Raw genomic sequence first — 19,261 nt, 5'->3', positions numbered from 1 at the left:
CTCCTTGAGGTAAATCCCACATGTGGCATTTCGTTCTCTGTGGAGATAATGCAATATGTGTATCTAAAAGATAAGCATAACCACAGTTCTTTTTCACATCTTAAAAAAATAACAGAGCACCTGGGTGGCTCAGTCAGGGTAAGCATCCAACTCTTGATTTCAGCTCAGGTCATGATCTCGGGGTCGTGAGATCGAGCCCCGCGTCAGGCTCCATGCTCAGTCAGCATGGAGTCTGCTTTGATTCGCTCCCTCTGCCCCTCCCTGGGCTTGTGCACGTGTGCACTCTCTGTCTCTCAAAAAAAAAAAACAAACAATTTCTTAACATCGTTGGATAGCTAATTGGTGCTTAAGTTTCAGATTGTCTCGTAAATTGTTTTTTAAATTTATTTGAGAGAGAGAGAGAGCATGAGTGGGGGTAGGGGCAGAGGAAGAGGGAGAAGCAGGCTCGCCACTGAGCAGGGAGCCCCATGCGGGGCTCCATCCCAGGACCCCGAGATCACAACGGAGCTGAAGGCAGATGCCCAAGCGACGGAACCACACAGGCGCCCGTCTTGTAAATATTATTATGTTTATAATCTGTTTGAATCAGGATCCATATAAGGATTGGTGACTGGTTGATAAACGTTTGACTTTATTTTATAATCTGTAGATTTTTCTCTTCTCTCCTGCAATTTATTTGATGACAAAATCAGGCTGTTTGTCCCGCAGAGTTTCCCATAGTGTATATTTGGCTGGTTGTATCCCTGTGGGGCCGTATATTCCACTCTCTCCTTTACAGCCTGTAAATCAGCATTGTGGCCTAGAGGCTCGATCGGGCTCGGGTTTGCATGTTTCTGGTCCCTTTAGGCTCTGTGTCTGGGTGTTTCTGTTTCCGTGCTGTAAGGAGCCATTCATGCTCGCTCTGTCTCAGTCATCTGTGTTGTGGGTAGTGTGTACTCAGGAGGGATTCACGGGAACAGCCTGAGTTCCTCCATGTTTAATAGTGTGCCTGTGGCCTTTACACGGAAGGTCAGTTTGGCTAGATATAAAATCTCTGGCTCCCATTTGAGATTTACAAGAACAGAAGATCTCTCTGTCCGTTTTCTTCTGACACAGAATCTGCTGCTGCGGCCATCTGATTTTCTTTCCCTCGTAAAACACTTGGTCCTTTTGTTTGGGTGACCAAAGGATGAGTTTCTTTTCTTTTTTGAAGCCAGTTAATTTTATGCCTACGTCTTGATTGTTTTGGGTCTGTTTTCCCAGATATGTGGTATGCCCGTTTTCAGTATATAGTTTCAAGCTGTTTGGTATTTCAGGCAAGTTTTTGGTGTCATTAAGAGCTCTTACTAAGCCCCCCTAATCACTTTGCTTTTTTTCCCTGGGAACCCTTCACCTTTGGTTGGTATTCCTTACCTGTTTTCTGTGTCTGGCACTTTCTTTCCGAGTCATTCCTTTTTTGTCAGCTCTTGTCTGAGTTGTTGTAGTCATAAGCCACATTCTTCCGTGTTTTGTGTCACTTTCCTGGCGTTTCTAGTGCATTTTGAGACAATACATGATCATTTTCCTGTTTGTGGCCAGTGTGTCTTGAAAGGGGGTCTGGAGGGATATTATTCCAGCAATTCTCTTTCTTTCTCTTGAAAAGTTCACATGGGATTGAGCTGTGATCCTTTCCCCTCTCCTCATTCTACGAGAAATTACTTTTCCTGTGCTTTCAGAGGAGGGAGTTGGGGAGCATGACCTTTTTCCTAGTTTCTGGGCTCTGCCTCCCCTTTCTGTTGTCATAAATCATCTCAACAAGTAAATACAGTCTCACCGCCCTCTGCTATCCCCTGGACTGGGAGCCCTGTTGCTTTTCTCCACCTGCGTGCGTCTCAGGGGGCACCCGGGGATCTCGGGGTGCACCCAGGCACCGAACTGAGAAGTGTCATGGGTGTGCCTGTGGCTTTGGGCTTCGCTATTCTGATCGCCCAGTTTTCAGGGAAATCCAAAAATTATGCCAGTTCTACCCCTGTCTTCCCAGAATACTCTCAGGGACTTTTGACTAAGGTCAGATGGACTTACAGTATCATTCTGCTGGTGCCCCAGAAACGTGAGGTAATTCAAGAACCAGGGAGACAATAGAAACTGCTTTCTGAAGGAGCTAACACTGCGAAACTTGTTTTAAATAGAGACAAGCTGAAATTAAGATACTACCTGCTTCAGAAGTGACTTGCTGTGCAATTCCTTCATTTAAAAATGTTTCATGTAATAAATACACGTACTTATCTAGTATGCATCTGAGATATGAGATACGCATATGTGCACCATATTAGAGGTTTGCATTTCTTTCTGTAATAAACTCATCAGGAACAGCCGCTTTTCTCTGGGGGGTATTCTTTGGTAATTTCTTCATTTATTGTGATGTTTCTGGTCTGTTGACGTTCTCATCGTTTCAGTTTTTTAGAATGTATAAATTGGGCAAGCTTATTTAGAAATACCTTTTTAAAAACTTTGTCCCACTCCGTCTCTTTCTCTGCCTGCCTCCGTTCTGGAGTGCCTGCCTCTTCCTCCGAGGCCAAAGATCAGGGAGTGCCAGACTGAAGGGGCCTCGGAGGCTGCCGACCAGCGCTTTCCCTCGGCCGCGAGGGAAATGCTCGTTCACGATGGGGAAGGAACGCGGTCTAATTTATCATGCCCTCTGAGCCGTGCGCTCACGTTTATTTAGATCCGCACCTTTGAATTGAAAAAGAAAATACGCGCGCTCCAGCTTGCTTCTCCTGAGGTCGCAGGTGGTGTCCGTTTTGATGCAGAAACGGAGGCACGGTCCGTGGGCGGGCGAGGCTGGCTCGATGGGAGGNNCTGCCGGTACAAGAATCCCTGTCAGACCGTTGGCAGAAGAGAACTGGGCAGCTCCGTATTCTGAGGCCCTGTCACATGATGAGTGAGCACTGCCCCCTGGTCTGGAGCGTCCGAGCGGGGATAATGTTGCTTTGGCCCTTTGGGGCGAGTTGTGGTTGAGTGAGTGAGATATATTTTGCTGTTAGATTTTTTAAAATTGGTTTCCTTTTTCAGAAGACATTATTCCTTATGGGCGACTTGCTGTCCGTATCCAGTGGTGTGGCTCTCATTGTTTCTGGGTGAGAGGGTAGACCTCTCAGGCTCTGCTTCTCCCCTCGTAGGTCTGTGACGAAGAGTGGCATCACTACGTCCTCAATGTGGAGTTCCCAAGTGCGACCCTCTATGTGGACGGAGTGTCTCACGAGCCCTTCTCTGTGACCGAGGATTACCCGCTTCATCCAACCAAGATTGAAACTCAGCTCGTGGTTGGGGCCTGCTGGCAAGGTAGCGGTCATTGGCACCCTCTCCCCAGTCTCGGGAATTAAATCCTGCCTCGTGGCCTTAGCGGTGGAAGCAGGCTCATCTCAGTGTCTTACCCCCTTACCCTCCCGTCCTTCCGCTTTTCGTCCCTTCTCCTGGGCGTGGCCTTTCTGGGGACACTGCGGGTGCCACGCTGGGGTGGGCACTAACTGTGTATTATACGACTGAAGCAACCAGCCCCCTTTGGGAACCTGGGAGGGAGCGTTACATGGAGGGAGAGTGCCGTTGGTGGAGGGATTGTTTTATAAACTAAGCTGTTTATTGAAAAGTTCTGAAAACAAAGAGGTGGCAGCTGATGTCAGGCCCAGAACTGTAAGTGTCCTTTGACCCAAGGACACTTCTAGAACGTTTAGTGCTGGCGAAGCGGCCAGGAGCTCTGCTAGAGGGGACTCCCAGGACATCTCTGCTGCAAGACCAGGGATGGGATGTGACAACCACCACCGAAGCAACAATACCACTTATTCGGACTTTCTAACTGGCAGGCCGCGAGCTGATTACTTTACATGCGTTCTCTCACTAATCCTTAACGGGAAGTTTAGCCCCATTTTACAGCCGAAGAAACTGAGGCTCAGAGCCCAGGGTTACTCCGCTGGTTAATCTTGGCATCAGGATTTGAACCCTTAAAGCCGGTGCATGGAGAGCTTGTGGTCTGATGGGGACCCCTTCTCAGGATAATTTTTTATTAATCTTGAAACAAAATACTAGGATTTCCAAGGTAAGCAATTAAATGGAAAGAGAGTTATCAAAGGACTAGAAGCCCAGCGTTTTGAAATGGTAGCACCTGTGCTGCTTCTCTAACAAGCGGACAGCAAGCTCTGGCCGCAAGTTTCATAACTGCCGTAGTTTGAAGGTAGTGACGGGCGTTGTAAATGCGGCAGCGCGGCCCGCTGGGAGAGTAGCGGTGACAGCCAGTGGTACTGTGCCTTGCGGCGACATTCGTACCCGAAGGAAAAGCTCACCTTCAGAAGTTCACGTAAGGAAGCATGTCATCTTTCCTGCCCAAGTTCACGGGACCCTCCGTCCGCCCTCGAGGTTCACAGCCTCACGTGAACCCTCACACTTGACGGGGTCGCCGTCACTGCCTGTACCTGCTAAACAGACCTTTTGAGTATTTTTTCCTCCCTGTGGAAACATTGTACCTCGAGGTCGGCGAGACATTTATAAAACAGCCTGATTGCCTCGACAGTGTTGGTTTAATTTCAGAGAATTTGAATTTCATCATTTTCCTGCAGATCCTTTTAAATTAAAAAGGTTAAGACAGCATTTTAGAGTGAACTTCTTTAGCTGACTCCTGGATTTAATTTCGGGGACAGTTCATCTATGAGAAAGTGGAACTTGAGGCCAAGGAACAAGGAACAGAGTACCAGGGAAGTGGGAATTGTTTTAGGTGCTAAGTCTTTTTTTTTTTTTTAATTGTTATTTATTTATGTGATAGTGTGAGTACAAACATGGGGAGGGGCAGAGGGAGAAGCAGACTCCCCACAGAGCAGGGAGCCTGATGTGGGGCTCGATCCCAGAACCCTGGGATCATGACCTGAGCTGCAGGCAGATGCTTAACCAGCTGAGCCACCCAGGTGCCCCTTAGTTGCTAAGTCTTAACATTTTAGTCCAGAGTTGCTTCCCAGATTAAACAATAATTTGTGTCGTTTTAAAAATAAGAATAAAAATATGAATGCAAACCCAAGAGCTTCGCTGCTTGGGTCAAAGTAAAGCCCTTGCTCTGGGCTGCCCCCCGGGGCCTGTTTGGGCCACAGCGTCTGTCACTCAGTGGCCATCAGCTTCATCTCTTTCTGCCTCAGCCTCTCAAGATCCTCAGCCAGAAAAACCCACTTAAGCTCCCAAACCAAGCACACGGTTTATAAAGTGTAGCTACTCGGGGGAAGATCTCCTTCCTCCCTTCAGCAGATCTGAACCCACTTTCCTTACAAATCCGTGGTGGAGGGCCCGTGCTGTAGGCAGCAGCCTCACACCCATCGGCCGAAACGTCATCCCTAATGGTGTTCTGGAGGCATCGTGGGGCCCGCACACTGGGCCTGTCCCCAGCGCGTCCCAGCATGTCCCCAGCATGTCCCCACGCTGCTGCGGCACAGGTGCTGTGGGGGCCTATGCCGTGGGCTGTGGAGTGCACTCCGGAAAGTGGAGGTTCTGGGCTCAGTCACTGGGCATGGGCCTCCCTGGCCTGGCCTTATGTCAGAACACCGGACCGGGGCCCGTGAGAGGGATCAGTGGTTAGAGGCCCCAGGCCCACCACCGATGACTGAGTACCTGTTTCTGGGTGAGTTCCTTAACCCCGGACTCTCCCTTTCAGTTTGGAAAAAGTGGATAAAAATAACCTTCATTTCTCTGTGACTTAGGGGTTGAAGTCTAGACCAAAGTGAACTTGTTTTGAGCTCAAAAAATACATATTTTTATATGTTTACTGTACACATACCAGGCTTTGGATGCTTACTGGTGCTGTCCCATTTCGTCTCTGCAAGTGTCGTCCCTGTTAGGGAGACAAGTGCTGTTTGCCCGGGGTGTGGTTGTGTGTGTATCTGGCTGCCTCTGCCGTCTGTGTGAGCGGCCTCTTTGAAGGCCCCGCCTGGTAGCACAGGCCGAGGAGATCGGGTGTTCCGTGGACGTGGACGTGCTTTTGCTCAGCTTACTTTGAATTGGGCCTGTGTTTTGGCAAGGGAGACGTGCGAAGATGGGATAAAAGAGGAATGCAGAGAGCAGTGGGATGGTAACGACAGCTCCTAGGAAGAGGTGATCGAGTTCGAGCTAGCTTGGGGTGTGGGGGGCATGTCCCCAAGGGGGCCAAGACGGGAATTCTTCTCTTTGTGTTTTATATTCGGTAGCTTTTCAAGACTAATTTTCAAGTTCCGATGTGAAGAGCCTAACCTCTTGGTCCTTTTCTATTGTCTTTGTCTTGCTTTTCTGCAGAGTATCCAGCATTTGAAAATGACAATGAAACCGAGCCTGTGCCTCTGGCCTCTACAGGTTGCTGGATCTTTCCCTACGGTTTTCTCTTGTGTTTCATTTAAAGACGAGACATCAATTCATTCCACATTTCGCATGAAATGCCCGAGTTGCATTTTGGTCCCAGACACCACTTGAGCTGCTGCTTTTCGCATTATGCTCTCCCCACCGCTTCACGGAATTGACCCTTTTTTTGCCCAACCTGATCCCAGTTGAAAGTGAGGGCAAATGACTCATTAATGCACTGCGCTAATGGGACTCTCCCCCGACCATCAAATTTGACCCTGATCCGCCTGCATGAGGCTCCCTGCCGAAATCTCACAGGCCACATCAGGGAGGCCACCTCCTGGTTCCCCTGTGGCCGAGCCACGAGACAGGAAGAGACTCATTACTAGATACTCTATCCTGACCAGTACTAAATTTTAGACATATTTCTTAGAAATCTCAGTCCTCAGTGATGGGTCACAGTGTCTGACGTCCTTATCAGGAACCAGACATGCTGTGGACATTGGTCTCCTTCGTCATTGCGAGAATAAGTTCCGTTTCACCTGCTTTGGGCTCTTGGCTATGGCCCGTCAAGAACCACTTTCTGGGTCTCCATTTTCCTTATAACACCATCGGTTCCCAGATATCCTCAGTGGTAGGGGCTGGGCACGATGGGACTCAACCAGACGGCAGCCACGCAAGGCCTCTCACGGGCAGGCTGGGGGAGTAAGCGTCCCTTTTATCTTCGTGGCCCCATTGGTTCATTCCCAAGTTTGCACGTATCCCCGAGTGCACTCAGTCGGAAAGAGCAGCCCGAGCAGGAGCCAGCTGGTCAAGAAGGCAGCGACCCAGGAGGCTGGCAGTGCTGGAAAATGTCACCAGTGCACCAGGGGGACGGGGGCAGCGTCGGCCACCCTTTCCAGGGAGTGGCGGTTGCGCGGGGACTCTCATGGGATCTCTGGGCTTCGGGTGAGGGACCCCCAACACCTCTTTTCTCCAGGCCATATGCATGATCATAAACGACTTAATTTCTCCATTGCGCTTCCATGTAGATTGCAAGGCTAACAGGGTGTGGTACGAACTAACCCGCATGTCCCTCCATCCAGCCGCCACCACCGGTAACACTGCACTGCGAAGCGAAGCAGGATGGCCCGGGCCGTGCAAGTAACTGCCTGCTTTGTTCCCCATGTTCCTAAGGTGGTGACCTGCACATGACCCAGTTTTTCCGAGGTAACCTGGCCGGCCTGACCGTCCGTTCTGGGAAAGTCGCTGACAAGAAGGTGATCGACTGTCTGTATACCTGCAAAGAAGGGCTGGACCTGCAGCTCTCTGAAGACGGCGCCAGAGGCGTGAAGGTAACCTTGGCATTTGCTCACACGACGCTGCTGACCTCGAGCACGAGCGTGTGGGCTGCTGGCAAAGGACTGATATGTGATCGATCCTGACCCATGTTTACTCACAATACCTCTGCCCCCAAACGTTGGGGGTGGTTTTCCACCAACCAGTTCCCCAACTCTCCAGACACCTGCCAGGTGTCCTACAATTCAGTTCACTTCTGACACTGACAGCCGGGAGTTAGCACGGACCCTGCAGGAGGGGAGGCTCAGTCCCACCATGCTGCCCCCACTACAGATGCCGTGTGCAGGTGCTGGGCCCCTGGGTTACCCACACTTCTGTCCAGCTTGGCTACAAAGTTGGGGACCTCCATTGTTCCCCCCTTTTGGGTCTCAGTAATTTGACTGAACTACTCAGAAATCTGCAGAAAGCACTTTGCTTACTACTGCTGGTTTATTATAAGGCGCCACCCTCCGACACACGGGAAGCTCCCAAGCCCTGTCCTTCAGGGGGGTCTCCGGAGCTTCTGTTAGGTACGCACAGCCGGTTAAATCATTGGCCAGAGGTCAGGGTTGGGGCTGAAAGTGCCAGCCCCACAGTCACACGCCTGGTTTCTGTGACAGTCAGTCAGCTTCATCCTGGAACCATGTCAGGGCCCAGAGTCTGCTCATTAGCACCCATGCTGGTGTTCTTGGAAGGGGCTGACGATGAGTAACAAAAGGGGCTCCTATCGCGATATTTCCAAGGTTTGGGGGGCTCTGTGCCAGAAACTGGGGACAGAGGCCAAATATATGTATTTCTTTCTTTTTTCTTTTTTTTTTTTTTAAGATTTTGTTTTTAAGTAATCTCTGCACCCACCATGGGGCTCAAACTGACAGTCCCACAGTCAAGTCACACACTGCACCGACTTAGCCCGCCGGGCGCCCCTGTATTTCTTATACCACAGATACATTTGCGCCTTGGGCGTTGACCCGTGAAGAAGAGGGTCTTGTCGCTGCAGCTCTGTGAGGTCTCTGATCGGACCGGTCCCCAGCTGACCCTCTTTGCCAGAGTGTGTGTGGTTTTAGCTTCTTGCAGTTCGAACCCTTTTTCTGTCCCCCTCTGGCCCGATTTCAGATCCATACCAACCCCAGTCAGTTGGCGTTGACCTTAGAGGGAGACGACATCGGGGAGCTGGATAAGGCCATGCAGCACGTCGCCTACCTGAACTCCCGGCAGTTCCCCACACCGGGGATCCGAAGACTCAGAATCACCAGCACGGTCAAGTATGTGCTGATTTTTAACTCTGGAGAAGAAACCGTGTATGTTTAGGTTTTTAAGACACCGCAGCCGTCACTTACTGGAGGGCGTGGGCGGGGTCCGTGAATGGCACTGGGCACTCTGTCCCCCCAGGGGCTTGAGGAATGCATGGGCCATGGCGCGTGTAGCCTGCAGAGCCGCTCCTCGAAGCCCTGACCTTTGCCTTCCCCGTCGCTTGTTGGCAGGTGTTTTAACGGGGCCTCCTGCGTCTCCGTGCCCCCGGTGGACAGCGGCGTGATCGTGCTGCAGCCCGAGGAGCCCAAGATCAGCCTGAGCGGTGTCCGCCACTTCGCTCGAGCGGCTTCCGAATTTGAAAGCCCGGAAGGGGTTTTCCTTTTCCCTGAGCTTCGGATCATCAGCACCATCACCAGAGAAGTGGAGCCTGAGGGGGAAGGGGACGAGGACCCCACAGGTAACAGCTCTTCGGCTGGGCTAGTCGCCCCCTTGGCTCGAACCCGGGTGGCTGACGCCCCACAGCTGCTGCTTACTTCCTGAATTCTTTTTCCCTGAGATTTTGAGAGATTTGGATGTTTTAATGTTATTCTTGGGTCTACTCCTGGGATCTGACCCATGGTCAAGAGCTCATCGTGCTCTTTGGACACCCACCTGGAGAGTCCTTACCTCCTTTTCCGGTGTGATGTCCGGATCTGAGGTGCCCCGTGGAGGCCGAGACGATCCGGGGCCGACTGCAGGGAACAATGCTGCTCCCGCTGGCTGCTCAGGGGCCCCGCATTCTTGGGTCTGCCTGGGGGCCAGTCCTCCCAGACACGTAAGGCACCCCGATTCTTAAAAGGGCCTCTCCTAGGGGTGCCTGGGTGGCTCAGTCCATTAGGCATCTGCCTTAGGCTCGGGTCGTGATCCCAGGGTCGTGGGATGGAGGCCTGCATCGGGCTCCTTGCTCAGCCGGGAGTCCGCCTCTCCCTCTCGACTCTGTGATCTCTCTCGCTTTCAGCCTCTCTCAAATAAATAAAATCTTTAAAAAAAGAAAAAAAAAAAAGATTCTTTCCTATCTTTCTGTCTTTGGACTTTGAAAGGTCTCTGTGAGCTCAGGGACAGCCAGCAGGCTCCCCAGTGTGACTGGCCTCCCGGGGCTCTGCAGTTGGGGCTTGGTCTGTTTCCGCAGTTCAAGAGTCGCTGGTATCTGAGGAAATCGTGCACGACCTGGATACCTGTGAGGTCATGGTGGACGGGGACGAGCTGAACCCGGCCCAGGAGAGCCTGGAGGTGGACGCGGCCCGTCTGCAGCAGAAGGGCATTGCAGTGAGCGCCTCGGACCTGGGCACGGTCTTCACAGGTGAGCGGGCTCAGTGCAGGTGGGGGGCGGAGCGGGAGCCTCAGCCCTGCCCCTGTCCTCTCTGAGCTCTAGGAGAGTCCTGGAGGCGATGGCGGAGGAGAGGCTCAGCGTGGGCTGCTCGCCTTCTCCTGGCAGGAAGGGAAGAACAGACACTGCCCTGCCTCCTGTCTGTACGAGGGGGTGGAAGTCAGGCACGAGTTGGCACCCCACCCCCTGGGGAGGAACAGACGTGCCTGCACACTCGCACTTCTCCCCACAACTAGAAAGCCAACATGTGTGTGTCCACTTGGTCCAGCCGCCCCTGGGCCTGACTCCGGCCTCCCCTGACCCTGGCTTTGACCCCAGCCACCGGGCGGTCTTCTCCCCTCTCCCTGCAGGTGTGGACACCATGGCCAGCTATGAGGAGGTGCTGCGTCTCCTGCGCTATCGGAACTGGCACACCCAGTCTCTGCTTGACCGGAAGTTCAAGCTCATCTGCTCGGAGCTGAATGGCCGCTATGTCAGCAATGAGTTCCAGGTGGAGGTGGGTGATTGGGTGCCCACCTGCGGCCCTGATATTTGCAAACACTGTTTTTAGAGCATTCATGTGGCAACTGTTGGGGTGCGTCTCAGGCGTGCTAGCCTGTCCCAGCCCGGGAGCTGCTGCAGGTTTGGGTGGGCCGGGGTGCAGCTGGTGTGCCCCTTTCATGGGCGTCTGAGGGGCCTTTGGAAGGAGGTGGTCAAGAGTTAGAGGCTCTTAATACCTCATGAGTAGAGCCAATGTCATTTGACACTGCTTGAGAAAGAGCAATTCCCAGGGAACCAAAGATTCTTGGCGGACTGCTGGCCTGGGGAGATGGGTCCCGGTGCGGGGCCGGCCCGGGCAGAGGGGTCCCGGCACGGGGCCAGCCTGGGGGAGAGGGGTGCTGTGCTGTCTGCCGAGCCCGATGGTGGCAATTCAGGGCACGGTGGTCAGAAGGTGCTCACCGCGCTCTGAGGTCTTCCACAGGCCTGGACAGCAGCCCCTTCATCACTCAGGGCTTCTGTGGTCTGGAGAAATGGGCCCAGAGTTATTCTCAGCAGTCGAACGTCTGCACGGTGACCTCAGAGCAGCAGAATGCTGAAGTCCCAGTGCTGAAGAATCGATGAGAGTTTTGTCTGAGCCAAAGGCTAACAGATTTGAAAGGAAATAAATGGTTATGATTTGTGCTCTTTCATGTGGCTGTGGTTTTGGGGAAAAGCGGGGAAATGGGCTATGCTGGTGCTTCTCGAATGACCCGCAGTGAAGGACGGTGGTGGCGGTTTTTCTACTCTTTTGTGGACAGGTTCTTTTATGGAATGCAGTAAAAGGGAATTATTAGAACAGTGCTCTATTTCTGGGATGGATGACAGTATCAAGCAGTTATGATGGTTTCTAAGAGCTGACCCTTGATTTTTCTGTTCTCTTCTCATCCGCTCAGCATTGCTGGTCCAGGGACCCCTTCTGAGTAGCGCTAGTCCCGGGAGCTTGGGAACCGCCCTCCCGCCCCCGGGCCGCGCTCAGGCCGCTGTGTGTGTCTGTGCTGCAGGTGAACGTCATCCACGCGGCCAGCCCCATGGAGCACGCCAGCCACATGGCCGCGCAGCCCCAGTTCGTCCACCCGGAGCACCATGCCTTCGTCGACCTCTCGGGTCACAACCTGGCCAGCCCCCACCCGTTCGCAGGTAGGACTGTGGGCAGAAGCAGGGTCATCTGGGTCAGGTCTGTGCGGGGGGTATGTCGTCCTGGGAGCCCAGCACCCGGTCCGAGCAGCCTCGGCTGGCCGGGCTCTGTGATTCTGTGCCACCCGCGAGGGACGAAAGCACCACCGGGGCAGGAAGTGGCTAGCCTGGGGCTCAGAACCTGTGCTGAGACTCTCCTCACATGTCTTCCTGTTCTCCGGGGTCAGACGAAGCAGCCGTGGGGGGGGGCGGGGGCTCGAGGGCATGACCGCGTCTGGGGCAGGCGTCAGCCTCACCGCCCCGTCTCCCCTCGGTTGCAGTTGTCCCCAGCACTGCCACGGTGGTGATCGTGGTGTGTGTCAGCTTCCTGGTCTTCATGATTATCCTGGGAGTGTTCCGGATCCGGGCTGCTCATCAGCGAACCATGCGGGACCAGGACACCGGGAAGGAGAACGAGATGGATTGGGACGACTCTGCCTTGACCATCACCGTAAACCCCATGGAGGTAGGTGCCGACAGGCGGCCCCTGCGCCTGAAAACCACTACAGGCCAGGGCCAAAGTGACATGCGCCCCAGAGAAGTCGCATGGCCGTGGCACGTCCACATTTACGTGGCTTAAACATCACGTGATCCACATGACAAGTCGGTGAGGTGCAGGTGTCCCCGTTCCTCAGGTGGGCAAACTGAGGGCCCAGAGAGGCCTTATCCCAGCTCACGCCGCCCTGTCAGCTTAGAAACACGCTCCCCCCCATGTGACAGACCCTGTGGGTAGCAACCAGAGCTGTGTTGTCCCTTCCGTCAGGGATGAGGTGACTTCCGGCGTGGTCCAGCCCTCCCCCGATGTGGAGTGTGCTGCGGGCAGTTCCCTTCCTCTGCGGCTCCCACGGGGTGAGCAGCCGTGGACACTCGGCTCGGGTGCCGAGGCGGGGCCCAGGGCCTCGGTTCACGTGCTGTCTCTTCGTCAGACGTACGAGGACCAGCACAGCAGCGAGGAGGAGGAGGAGGAGGAAGAGGAAGAGGAGAGCGAGGACGGGGAGGAGGAGGATGACATCACCAGCGCCGAGTCCGAAAGCAGCGAGGAGGAGGAGGGGGAGCACGGGGACCAGCAGAACGTGAACAGGCAGCAGCAGCTGGAGTGGGACGACTCCACCCTGAGCTACTGAGCCCCGGGCCGCAGCCTCCACCCCTCTCCTTCTGCTTCAGGAGACTCTGCTGTCATCTGTCCTCCCAGTCCCAAGGGTCCACGGTGTACAAAGTCATTCTGGCCAGTAGGTCTGCAGACCCTCCCCCTCGCTGAGCGTCCGCCTGCGCTTGGTGTGCGGCCCCCGCCCTCCACCCAGACCGCTCTGAAGTATGTGACGAGCTGACGCTCGCTGTCCGCGGCCCGCGCTGCGCGGCCCCCTCGCACCTCCAGACACGCTGCAACGACCAGACTCGTCGACAAAGGGTTAAAATTGCTCACTCCCACCTCGTAATCCTTTTTTCTTTCTTTTTTTTTAAAGTTTTTATTTTTTCCAAACTAGTGCATGTATAAAAGGGCAGAATGGGAGTTAATATGTAGATGACGAACTGACTTTTTAATATTTTGTAAATAAATTGGGATTTCTCGTGTCCTCCGTGCTAGCGTGACCCAGGACTGGCATGCAAAGTGAAGCTTGACACAGTGCAGGAGAGACCCCGTGGGCTGCCGCCCCACCCCCATCCGGAGAGGAGAGGGGCCGCTCGGGCCTTGCTGGGTGCACCACCTCGGCAGGTGGCCAGGCAGTGAGAGGGCCACGGACCTGCACCTCTCCCCCTGCCCCCCACCCTGCACTGCTCAGCGGGAGGGCACCGGATCAGGGACCCTCTCTGGAGGCTGGAAACGGCCAGGCCTTTGCTTTGGGATTCTACCCATTTCTGATCTGGCCGAGGGGTGGGGGTGCGGGGGTCCCTGGCCTCTTGCACACACTCCTCCGATGACCGGCAGCTCCTTGCGCAGGAAGCTGGACTCTCGTGTGCAGCCTTGGGTTCAGACTACTAGATGTCCGCTGCCCTGCCGGGGAGTGTGCGTACACATGGTGCAAAGCGTCCGGCCACTTGGTGTGGAGAGAGAACAGGCCTGGGTGGTCCATACTCAGAACGTCCAAGGACAGACGCACTCCAAGGATGCCCTGTGCCCCAAAGGCAAAGGGCTAGCTTTCCCCCCAACAGCCCCAGAGGTAAGCCCACTCGCCAGGAGTGGGGAGCCCTGCTGCTTGGCCAGGCGGGGAAGGAAAAGGAGAGGCCAAGTCCTGAGCTAAAACCCCTATGGCACTTTGTTTTTAATTTACATGTAAAATTTTAGATTTCTAAAACTGGGGGAAAATCATTTTGAATCCTGTTCTGTGATCATAACTGCTAGTTTCGAGGACACTGCGGCTGTCCTGCGTCGTGTGTGGCTGTCCTCCACGTACTGTCACTGTAGCTGCTCCGTGTAGACAATGATAGAGGCTCACGTCCCGGATGTGTATATTGCTGAGGTCAGAGCGTGTATACACTACAATAAAGAGCTGGTTCTAACCCGTGGCGGACTGTGTCAGGTTTGGTCCTGGGTTGGTTTTAATCCTGCATCTTCTTTGTTTGTTTTTTGTTTTTGTTTTTGACCTGAGAACACGACATAAAAAGGCTTTTATTTCTTTCAGTATGCTTTTACCTCTCCGTCCAGCCTTCACAGGGTGCCCGTCTTCAGCCCACACTGGTTGTGTGGGACTCACTTCCCCATACAGAAACATTAAAAGACTAAAAAAACCCAAAAAACAAAACAAAAAAACAAAAAACCTTTTCTCACCAGGCGCACAGGCCACGTACCCGAACCAGAACGCCAGGACAGACTCGTTTAAATAACATAACGTAGAGACATACACTCGGCTTTTCCTATTTCCAAACCGGCGAGGTGGGGCGAATGAATTCAGCACTTAGTTAGGGACAAGAGTGTGGTCAGTGGTGTTCTGGGGGCGGCACTCCCTGCTTACGGACTGCACCTCTAATGAACCAAAGAAGGTCGGCACCTGGGTCCTTTTTTTTTTTAAAGCCATGCACCTGTCCAGAGGGCAGCCATTCCTGGCCCTCCCAGGACTTGCAAGGCCTTAGAGAGACCAGTAGTGGAGCTGGGTGGGGCCCAAGGCGGCTGCTAACACATGAGGCTCACCCGTGGGCTTCGAGAAGCCCAGATTCCTAGCTCCCTCTCCAGAGTTAGTTTCACATGGCCGGGAGGGGCCCAGGAACCTGGCATTTCTAGAGCTCTTCAGGTCCACCGAAGGCGAAGCCTGAACTGCTTCAAGCCAGAGAAAAACATTCCATCACAGACCAACCCCATATTTCTGATACCTGATTGCTCACAGCAGGTTAAAGGGGAGAGTTCTGGAGATCAAGTCCCGTCCTCAAAACCTGCTTCACGAGGCAGGAGACACATAATTGCACGAGTACTCTGACCTGCATTTGCCTTGATCCATAGTTGAGCTCAATCAAGCTCAAATCTTTTTAATGTCTTGAGGACCAGCATATATTATACTTTATGGGGCTGAGGCCATTCTGAGCCATTGAGGTTCAATGAGTAGTCTGGCTATTTTCTTTCTTACCCGCAAAACAAAATCGCTTTACAGCAGAGAGATGAGAGGATTCCCGTACCCAAGAGTCACTTTAAAAGTGGAAAGCAAGCATCCCTGAATCTAGAGGGTACCCAGGCTTCCTCTGGGAGCTGCCCAGCGCTCAGTCAGTGGAGAGCACAAAGGTGGAGGGGGGGACGGAGTCGTGGCGCCCTGTCTGCACGGCAGGCACCAGGGTGACCGCCAGCTGCCAAGCTCCGTGCAGCCCGGCAGGAGCCCAGGAAAAAGGCAGGCTTCCTGGCGGCGAGGAGAGCAGTCTTTGCTGGGGCCTGATTCACCAGCTGGAAGACTCTGGTTACAGTCCTTAGCACAATGCAGCCTCGGAAGTGCCCGACTCACAGTATCTCCTCATCAGAGCCCGGGGCTCGGATGGGGGGGGGTGCTGGAGGATGGGGCCCCTCCCCTGCACAAAGGATGCATTTCCATTTATGGCTGTTTAGCTCCTGAACCATTTCAAGTCATAAATAAATAACCAGTGTAAACAAAAGGCAGTTGTGTACGTTCTTGCCCGAGGGGGGCCGGGCAGGCTCTCCGGCCCCAACGGACAGCGGGGGAGCCTGGTGCCCGTTCCCGAGACGGCGGTTCGAGGGCTGCTATTGCCTGTTATCTTTGGACACATTGTGGGCCAGCCAGTTCACTTTGGTCTTCCAGCTCTCCCGGAGGGCTTCGTTGAACTTCACTCGGAAGTGCTTTAGGGCCTCCTCCTCCGTCTTTCCCAACGCCAGAGAGTCCTGAGGCAAAGCCATCAAAGCACTGAGCTCAACCCCAACCCCGGGGAGGGGACAACCCTCCCCCCCCAATATTGTAAATTTCCTCCTGAAAGAATTGCAGGAAGGGAATCTGGAGACAGCCACCAACATCTCCCCTGGGAAAAGCTCTCTGTTCTGATCCCAAACCCAGACGGGCCTCCTGACCCACCCTCAGGCAAGATGCCGACTCCACCCCAGAAGCCCAGGGGTGCACAGGTGGCCTCGCCTTCTGCACTGGAAACTAACTCCAGGGGGAGGGGAGGAGGGGGCAGCTTCGTTCTGCATGAACCGGGCACCAAGGAGGGGCTCGTGGCTGACCTGACCCCCCAGCTTCTCCCACACTGAAAAGACATGGAGGGAAAAGCATTTTTAAACGAAGAGGGAATATATCTAATTCAGCCCTGTTGTCCGAGTGGAACCACTGCAGCCCGTGGGGACGAGAGGGTCAGCCGAGGGGGCGGGGGGGGGGGCCGACACATCAGCGAGGAACCAGGCTGACGCCCCCAGACCCCGCGGCTGGGTCCCGGGGGGCATGAGGACTGAACACCGGGAGTGCCCTGTGGGGTCCACCGTGCTCAGGGGCAGGCCTCGGGGACTTGGGGGCTACCAGGTGTGCCTGGCAGGGCCCTACCCTGGCATTTACCTTGAGATACTGGATGTCTTTGGAGCAGCTGAGCTCAGGCAGGCCGGCGGCCCGCATCAGGGCGAAGAGGTGGAGAAAGAGCAGCCCGTGGCGCCTCAGGATGGTGTAGGCTCGCTCACAGTAACCCCGGAACCTGCAGGGGTGAGGCGGGGGGAGGCGGGGCTCTGGGTCCGCCCACAGCCCCGGCCTCTCCCTACAAGACCTGCCCCCACCCCGGCCTGGGACCCTCCAGCACCCTCACCTTTCAAATTTCTCACTGTTATTCGTTTTCCCCTGCTGGATCACGTGCACAAAGTCATACGTGAGGATGAACGGGACTCGCTCACGGTTGATTCCAAACTTGGTCTTGAAATTGCCCAGAAAGTGGCCGAAATCAATGTGGAAGAGCTAAGAAGAGGGAAGTTGAAGCGGTCAGAGAGGAAAGTGCCCCGGTCGGGGAAGGGGGTGCGGGGGGTGGGGAGAGGAAGCCTGGAGGGCGATGGGCACGTCTGCGTGGCAGCGCGCTCTGCCCCTACCTGCCCGTTCTCGCGGATCATGATGTTGTCGCTGTGCCGGTCTCCGATGCCCAGCACGTAAGTGGCCACACAGTAGCCAGCACAGGAGAGGGTAAACTCCTCGATGGCTCGATCCAAGGCCTCCCTGTGTATGTGTTGGTGGGAAGGGGGATTCGAAACCGTGACCACGCCATTTCCCAGCAACTTCTACCAAGAGGTGGGGTCTGTGTCCCCTCCCCTTGAATCTGCCTTATGACTTGCTTGGACCGACGGGACAGGGAGGAAGCGGTGTTGGATTCATCCCACAGCCTGGACCTTAACACACGTGGCAGCTCTCGAACCTAACCCGTTGCCAGGGAAGGAAGCCAAGGCCGGTCTACTCACGGAGGGGAGGCCACGGAGAGACACGTGCCGGGGGCCCAGCCAGGCCGGTCAAGAAACTAGCTACGAACAGCTGCATGAGTGATTCCAAAGAACCACTCTGCTCAGCAGCTCAAACTGCAGATTGGTGAGCCCAGACTCACTGGTGGTGGTTTTACGTCCCTAAGCTGAGAGTGGTCAGCACGGGGCAACACGGTTCACGGACACCTGGTGGAATGGAGACCCGACCCACCCCCAAAGAGCAGACCTGGTCCTCGGCTGAGCCAGGAAGCCATGGAGACTGTCACGGGCCCTGCCCCTCCCCTTTGACTCCTAAATGGCACTCTTGGAAAGGAGAGGGTGTCTGTCCCCAGAGCCCAGAACCTACCCAGGGTTCTTGGACTTGAGCCAGTTGAGCAGGGCATCCTTGTTGAAGGCAGCTGTGGCCGCCATGTTGCTTTTGTTCAACTGGATGTTGGCGATGGTGTCTGAGTGAAGCACCACCTCGATGAGGCCAGTGCGGTCCCCGGTGGAGAGGCAGCCGTAGGGGGTCATCCTAGCCAGGGTGGGGGAGGAGGGGCAGGGAAACGCTGAGGTCATGGGCTGTCCCTGGGGCGGCTTGACAGCCCACCCCACCCAGACGAGCCCAAGAGAGCCAAAACAGCCCCAGGAGATGCCGCAAGGGAGGAGAGGTGCTGGCGAGGAGTCCCTGACGCCCAGAACGCCGGGGGAAGGCTCCTTGGACAGGTCAGCACCAGCACCCAGGACGCGCAGAAGGAACGGCGGCACTTTGGCCGAGCTCATGTTTGCTCAGAGAGAAATCCAGGTGGCCTGGAAGAAGATGCCACCGCTTCCCGAGATGGGGCAGGAGGCCAGGGATGCGTGGGGCAAAGGAAACAATGGAGCGAGACAGACGCTGAGCGCCAGGCCTGGCCTTCCCCTCCCTCACTCTGTGGCCCCATCGCCCCCCTCGGCCCTAATTTTAGACTGGTCTCCGCTCCTCTTAGAACAACCCCTTTCCGCTCGGAGGCGGCAGTGTTGGCTTTGACAGAGGACTCCTCCAGGGCACAGGGTCCTAGGCGTGCCGCGAGCGCGAACGGATGACAGGAGGGCCTCTCACCTCAGGTCCAGTCCCTCCTGCTTCCACAGAACGTCCATGAGCTGGATCATCTGCAGAGTCAGCATGTCCTGGCGGAGGTCTGGGCAGCGCCGCGGAAGGAAAAGCACGAGCTGCGGGTGGGCTCTCCGCGCCCCGCCTGGCCCAGGCCCCCGCCCTCCCCATCTCCCGAGGGCACGTGGGGGGGGCCCCGCCCGCTCACCGTCCCCGTTCTTAAAGATGATGCCCACGCTGCCGTCGCTGCCCGCCTCCTCGCTGCTGTACACGAGCCACAAGGGCTTCATCTTGGAGTCCATGAAGGTGCACTGCTCCACACTGCGGGCCGCACAGCCGTCAGCGGGGGCCGCTCTGCGGGGCCTCCGGCGGGGGGGGGGGGGACCCGGGGGGG

At 55.1% G+C, this 19,261-nt stretch overlaps 2 protein-coding genes across 2 annotated transcripts in view; one reads left to right on the top strand and one right to left on the bottom strand.

Moving 5' to 3' along the window:
• CLSTN1 (calsyntenin 1) overlaps positions 1–14,431 on the top strand; it is an 80,637-nt gene extending 66,206 nt beyond the window's left edge. Inside the window, exons 11-20 of the mRNA XM_040645538.1 lie at positions 3,138–3,300; positions 6,259–6,315; positions 7,477–7,634; positions 8,731–8,879; positions 9,099–9,325; positions 10,037–10,207; positions 10,585–10,730; positions 11,755–11,890; positions 12,208–12,392; positions 12,853–14,431. Coding sequence (XP_040501472.1) covers positions 3,138–3,300; positions 6,259–6,315; positions 7,477–7,634; positions 8,731–8,879; positions 9,099–9,325; positions 10,037–10,207; positions 10,585–10,730; positions 11,755–11,890; positions 12,208–12,392; positions 12,853–13,050 — 1,590 coding nt within the window. The 3' untranslated portion in view covers positions 13,051–14,431. The remainder of the gene's footprint in view (positions 1–3,137; positions 3,301–6,258; positions 6,316–7,476; positions 7,635–8,730; positions 8,880–9,098; positions 9,326–10,036; positions 10,208–10,584; positions 10,731–11,754; positions 11,891–12,207; positions 12,393–12,852) is intronic.
• A 907-nt stretch (positions 14,432–15,338) lies between these two features.
• PIK3CD (phosphatidylinositol-4,5-bisphosphate 3-kinase catalytic subunit delta) overlaps positions 15,339–19,261 on the bottom strand; it is a 51,020-nt gene continuing 47,097 nt past the window's right edge. Inside the window, exons 18-24 of the mRNA XM_040645755.1 lie at positions 19,076–19,188; positions 18,877–18,955; positions 18,145–18,312; positions 17,418–17,541; positions 17,144–17,289; positions 16,903–17,035; positions 15,339–16,241 (exon numbers count right to left, since the gene is read on the bottom strand). Coding sequence (XP_040501689.1) covers positions 16,104–16,241; positions 16,903–17,035; positions 17,144–17,289; positions 17,418–17,541; positions 18,145–18,312; positions 18,877–18,955; positions 19,076–19,188 — 901 coding nt within the window. The 3' untranslated portion in view covers positions 15,339–16,103. The remainder of the gene's footprint in view (positions 16,242–16,902; positions 17,036–17,143; positions 17,290–17,417; positions 17,542–18,144; positions 18,313–18,876; positions 18,956–19,075; positions 19,189–19,261) is intronic.

This window comes from Ursus maritimus, unplaced genomic scaffold, assembly GCF_017311325.1.
Source record: "Ursus maritimus isolate PB19 unplaced genomic scaffold, ASM1731132v1 scaffold_32, whole genome shotgun sequence".
Classification (NCBI taxonomy): Eukaryota; Metazoa; Chordata; class Mammalia; order Carnivora; family Ursidae; genus Ursus; species Ursus maritimus.
Note: the sequence above shows the minus strand (reverse complement) of the source record. Positions and strands in the feature narration are given on the sequence as shown.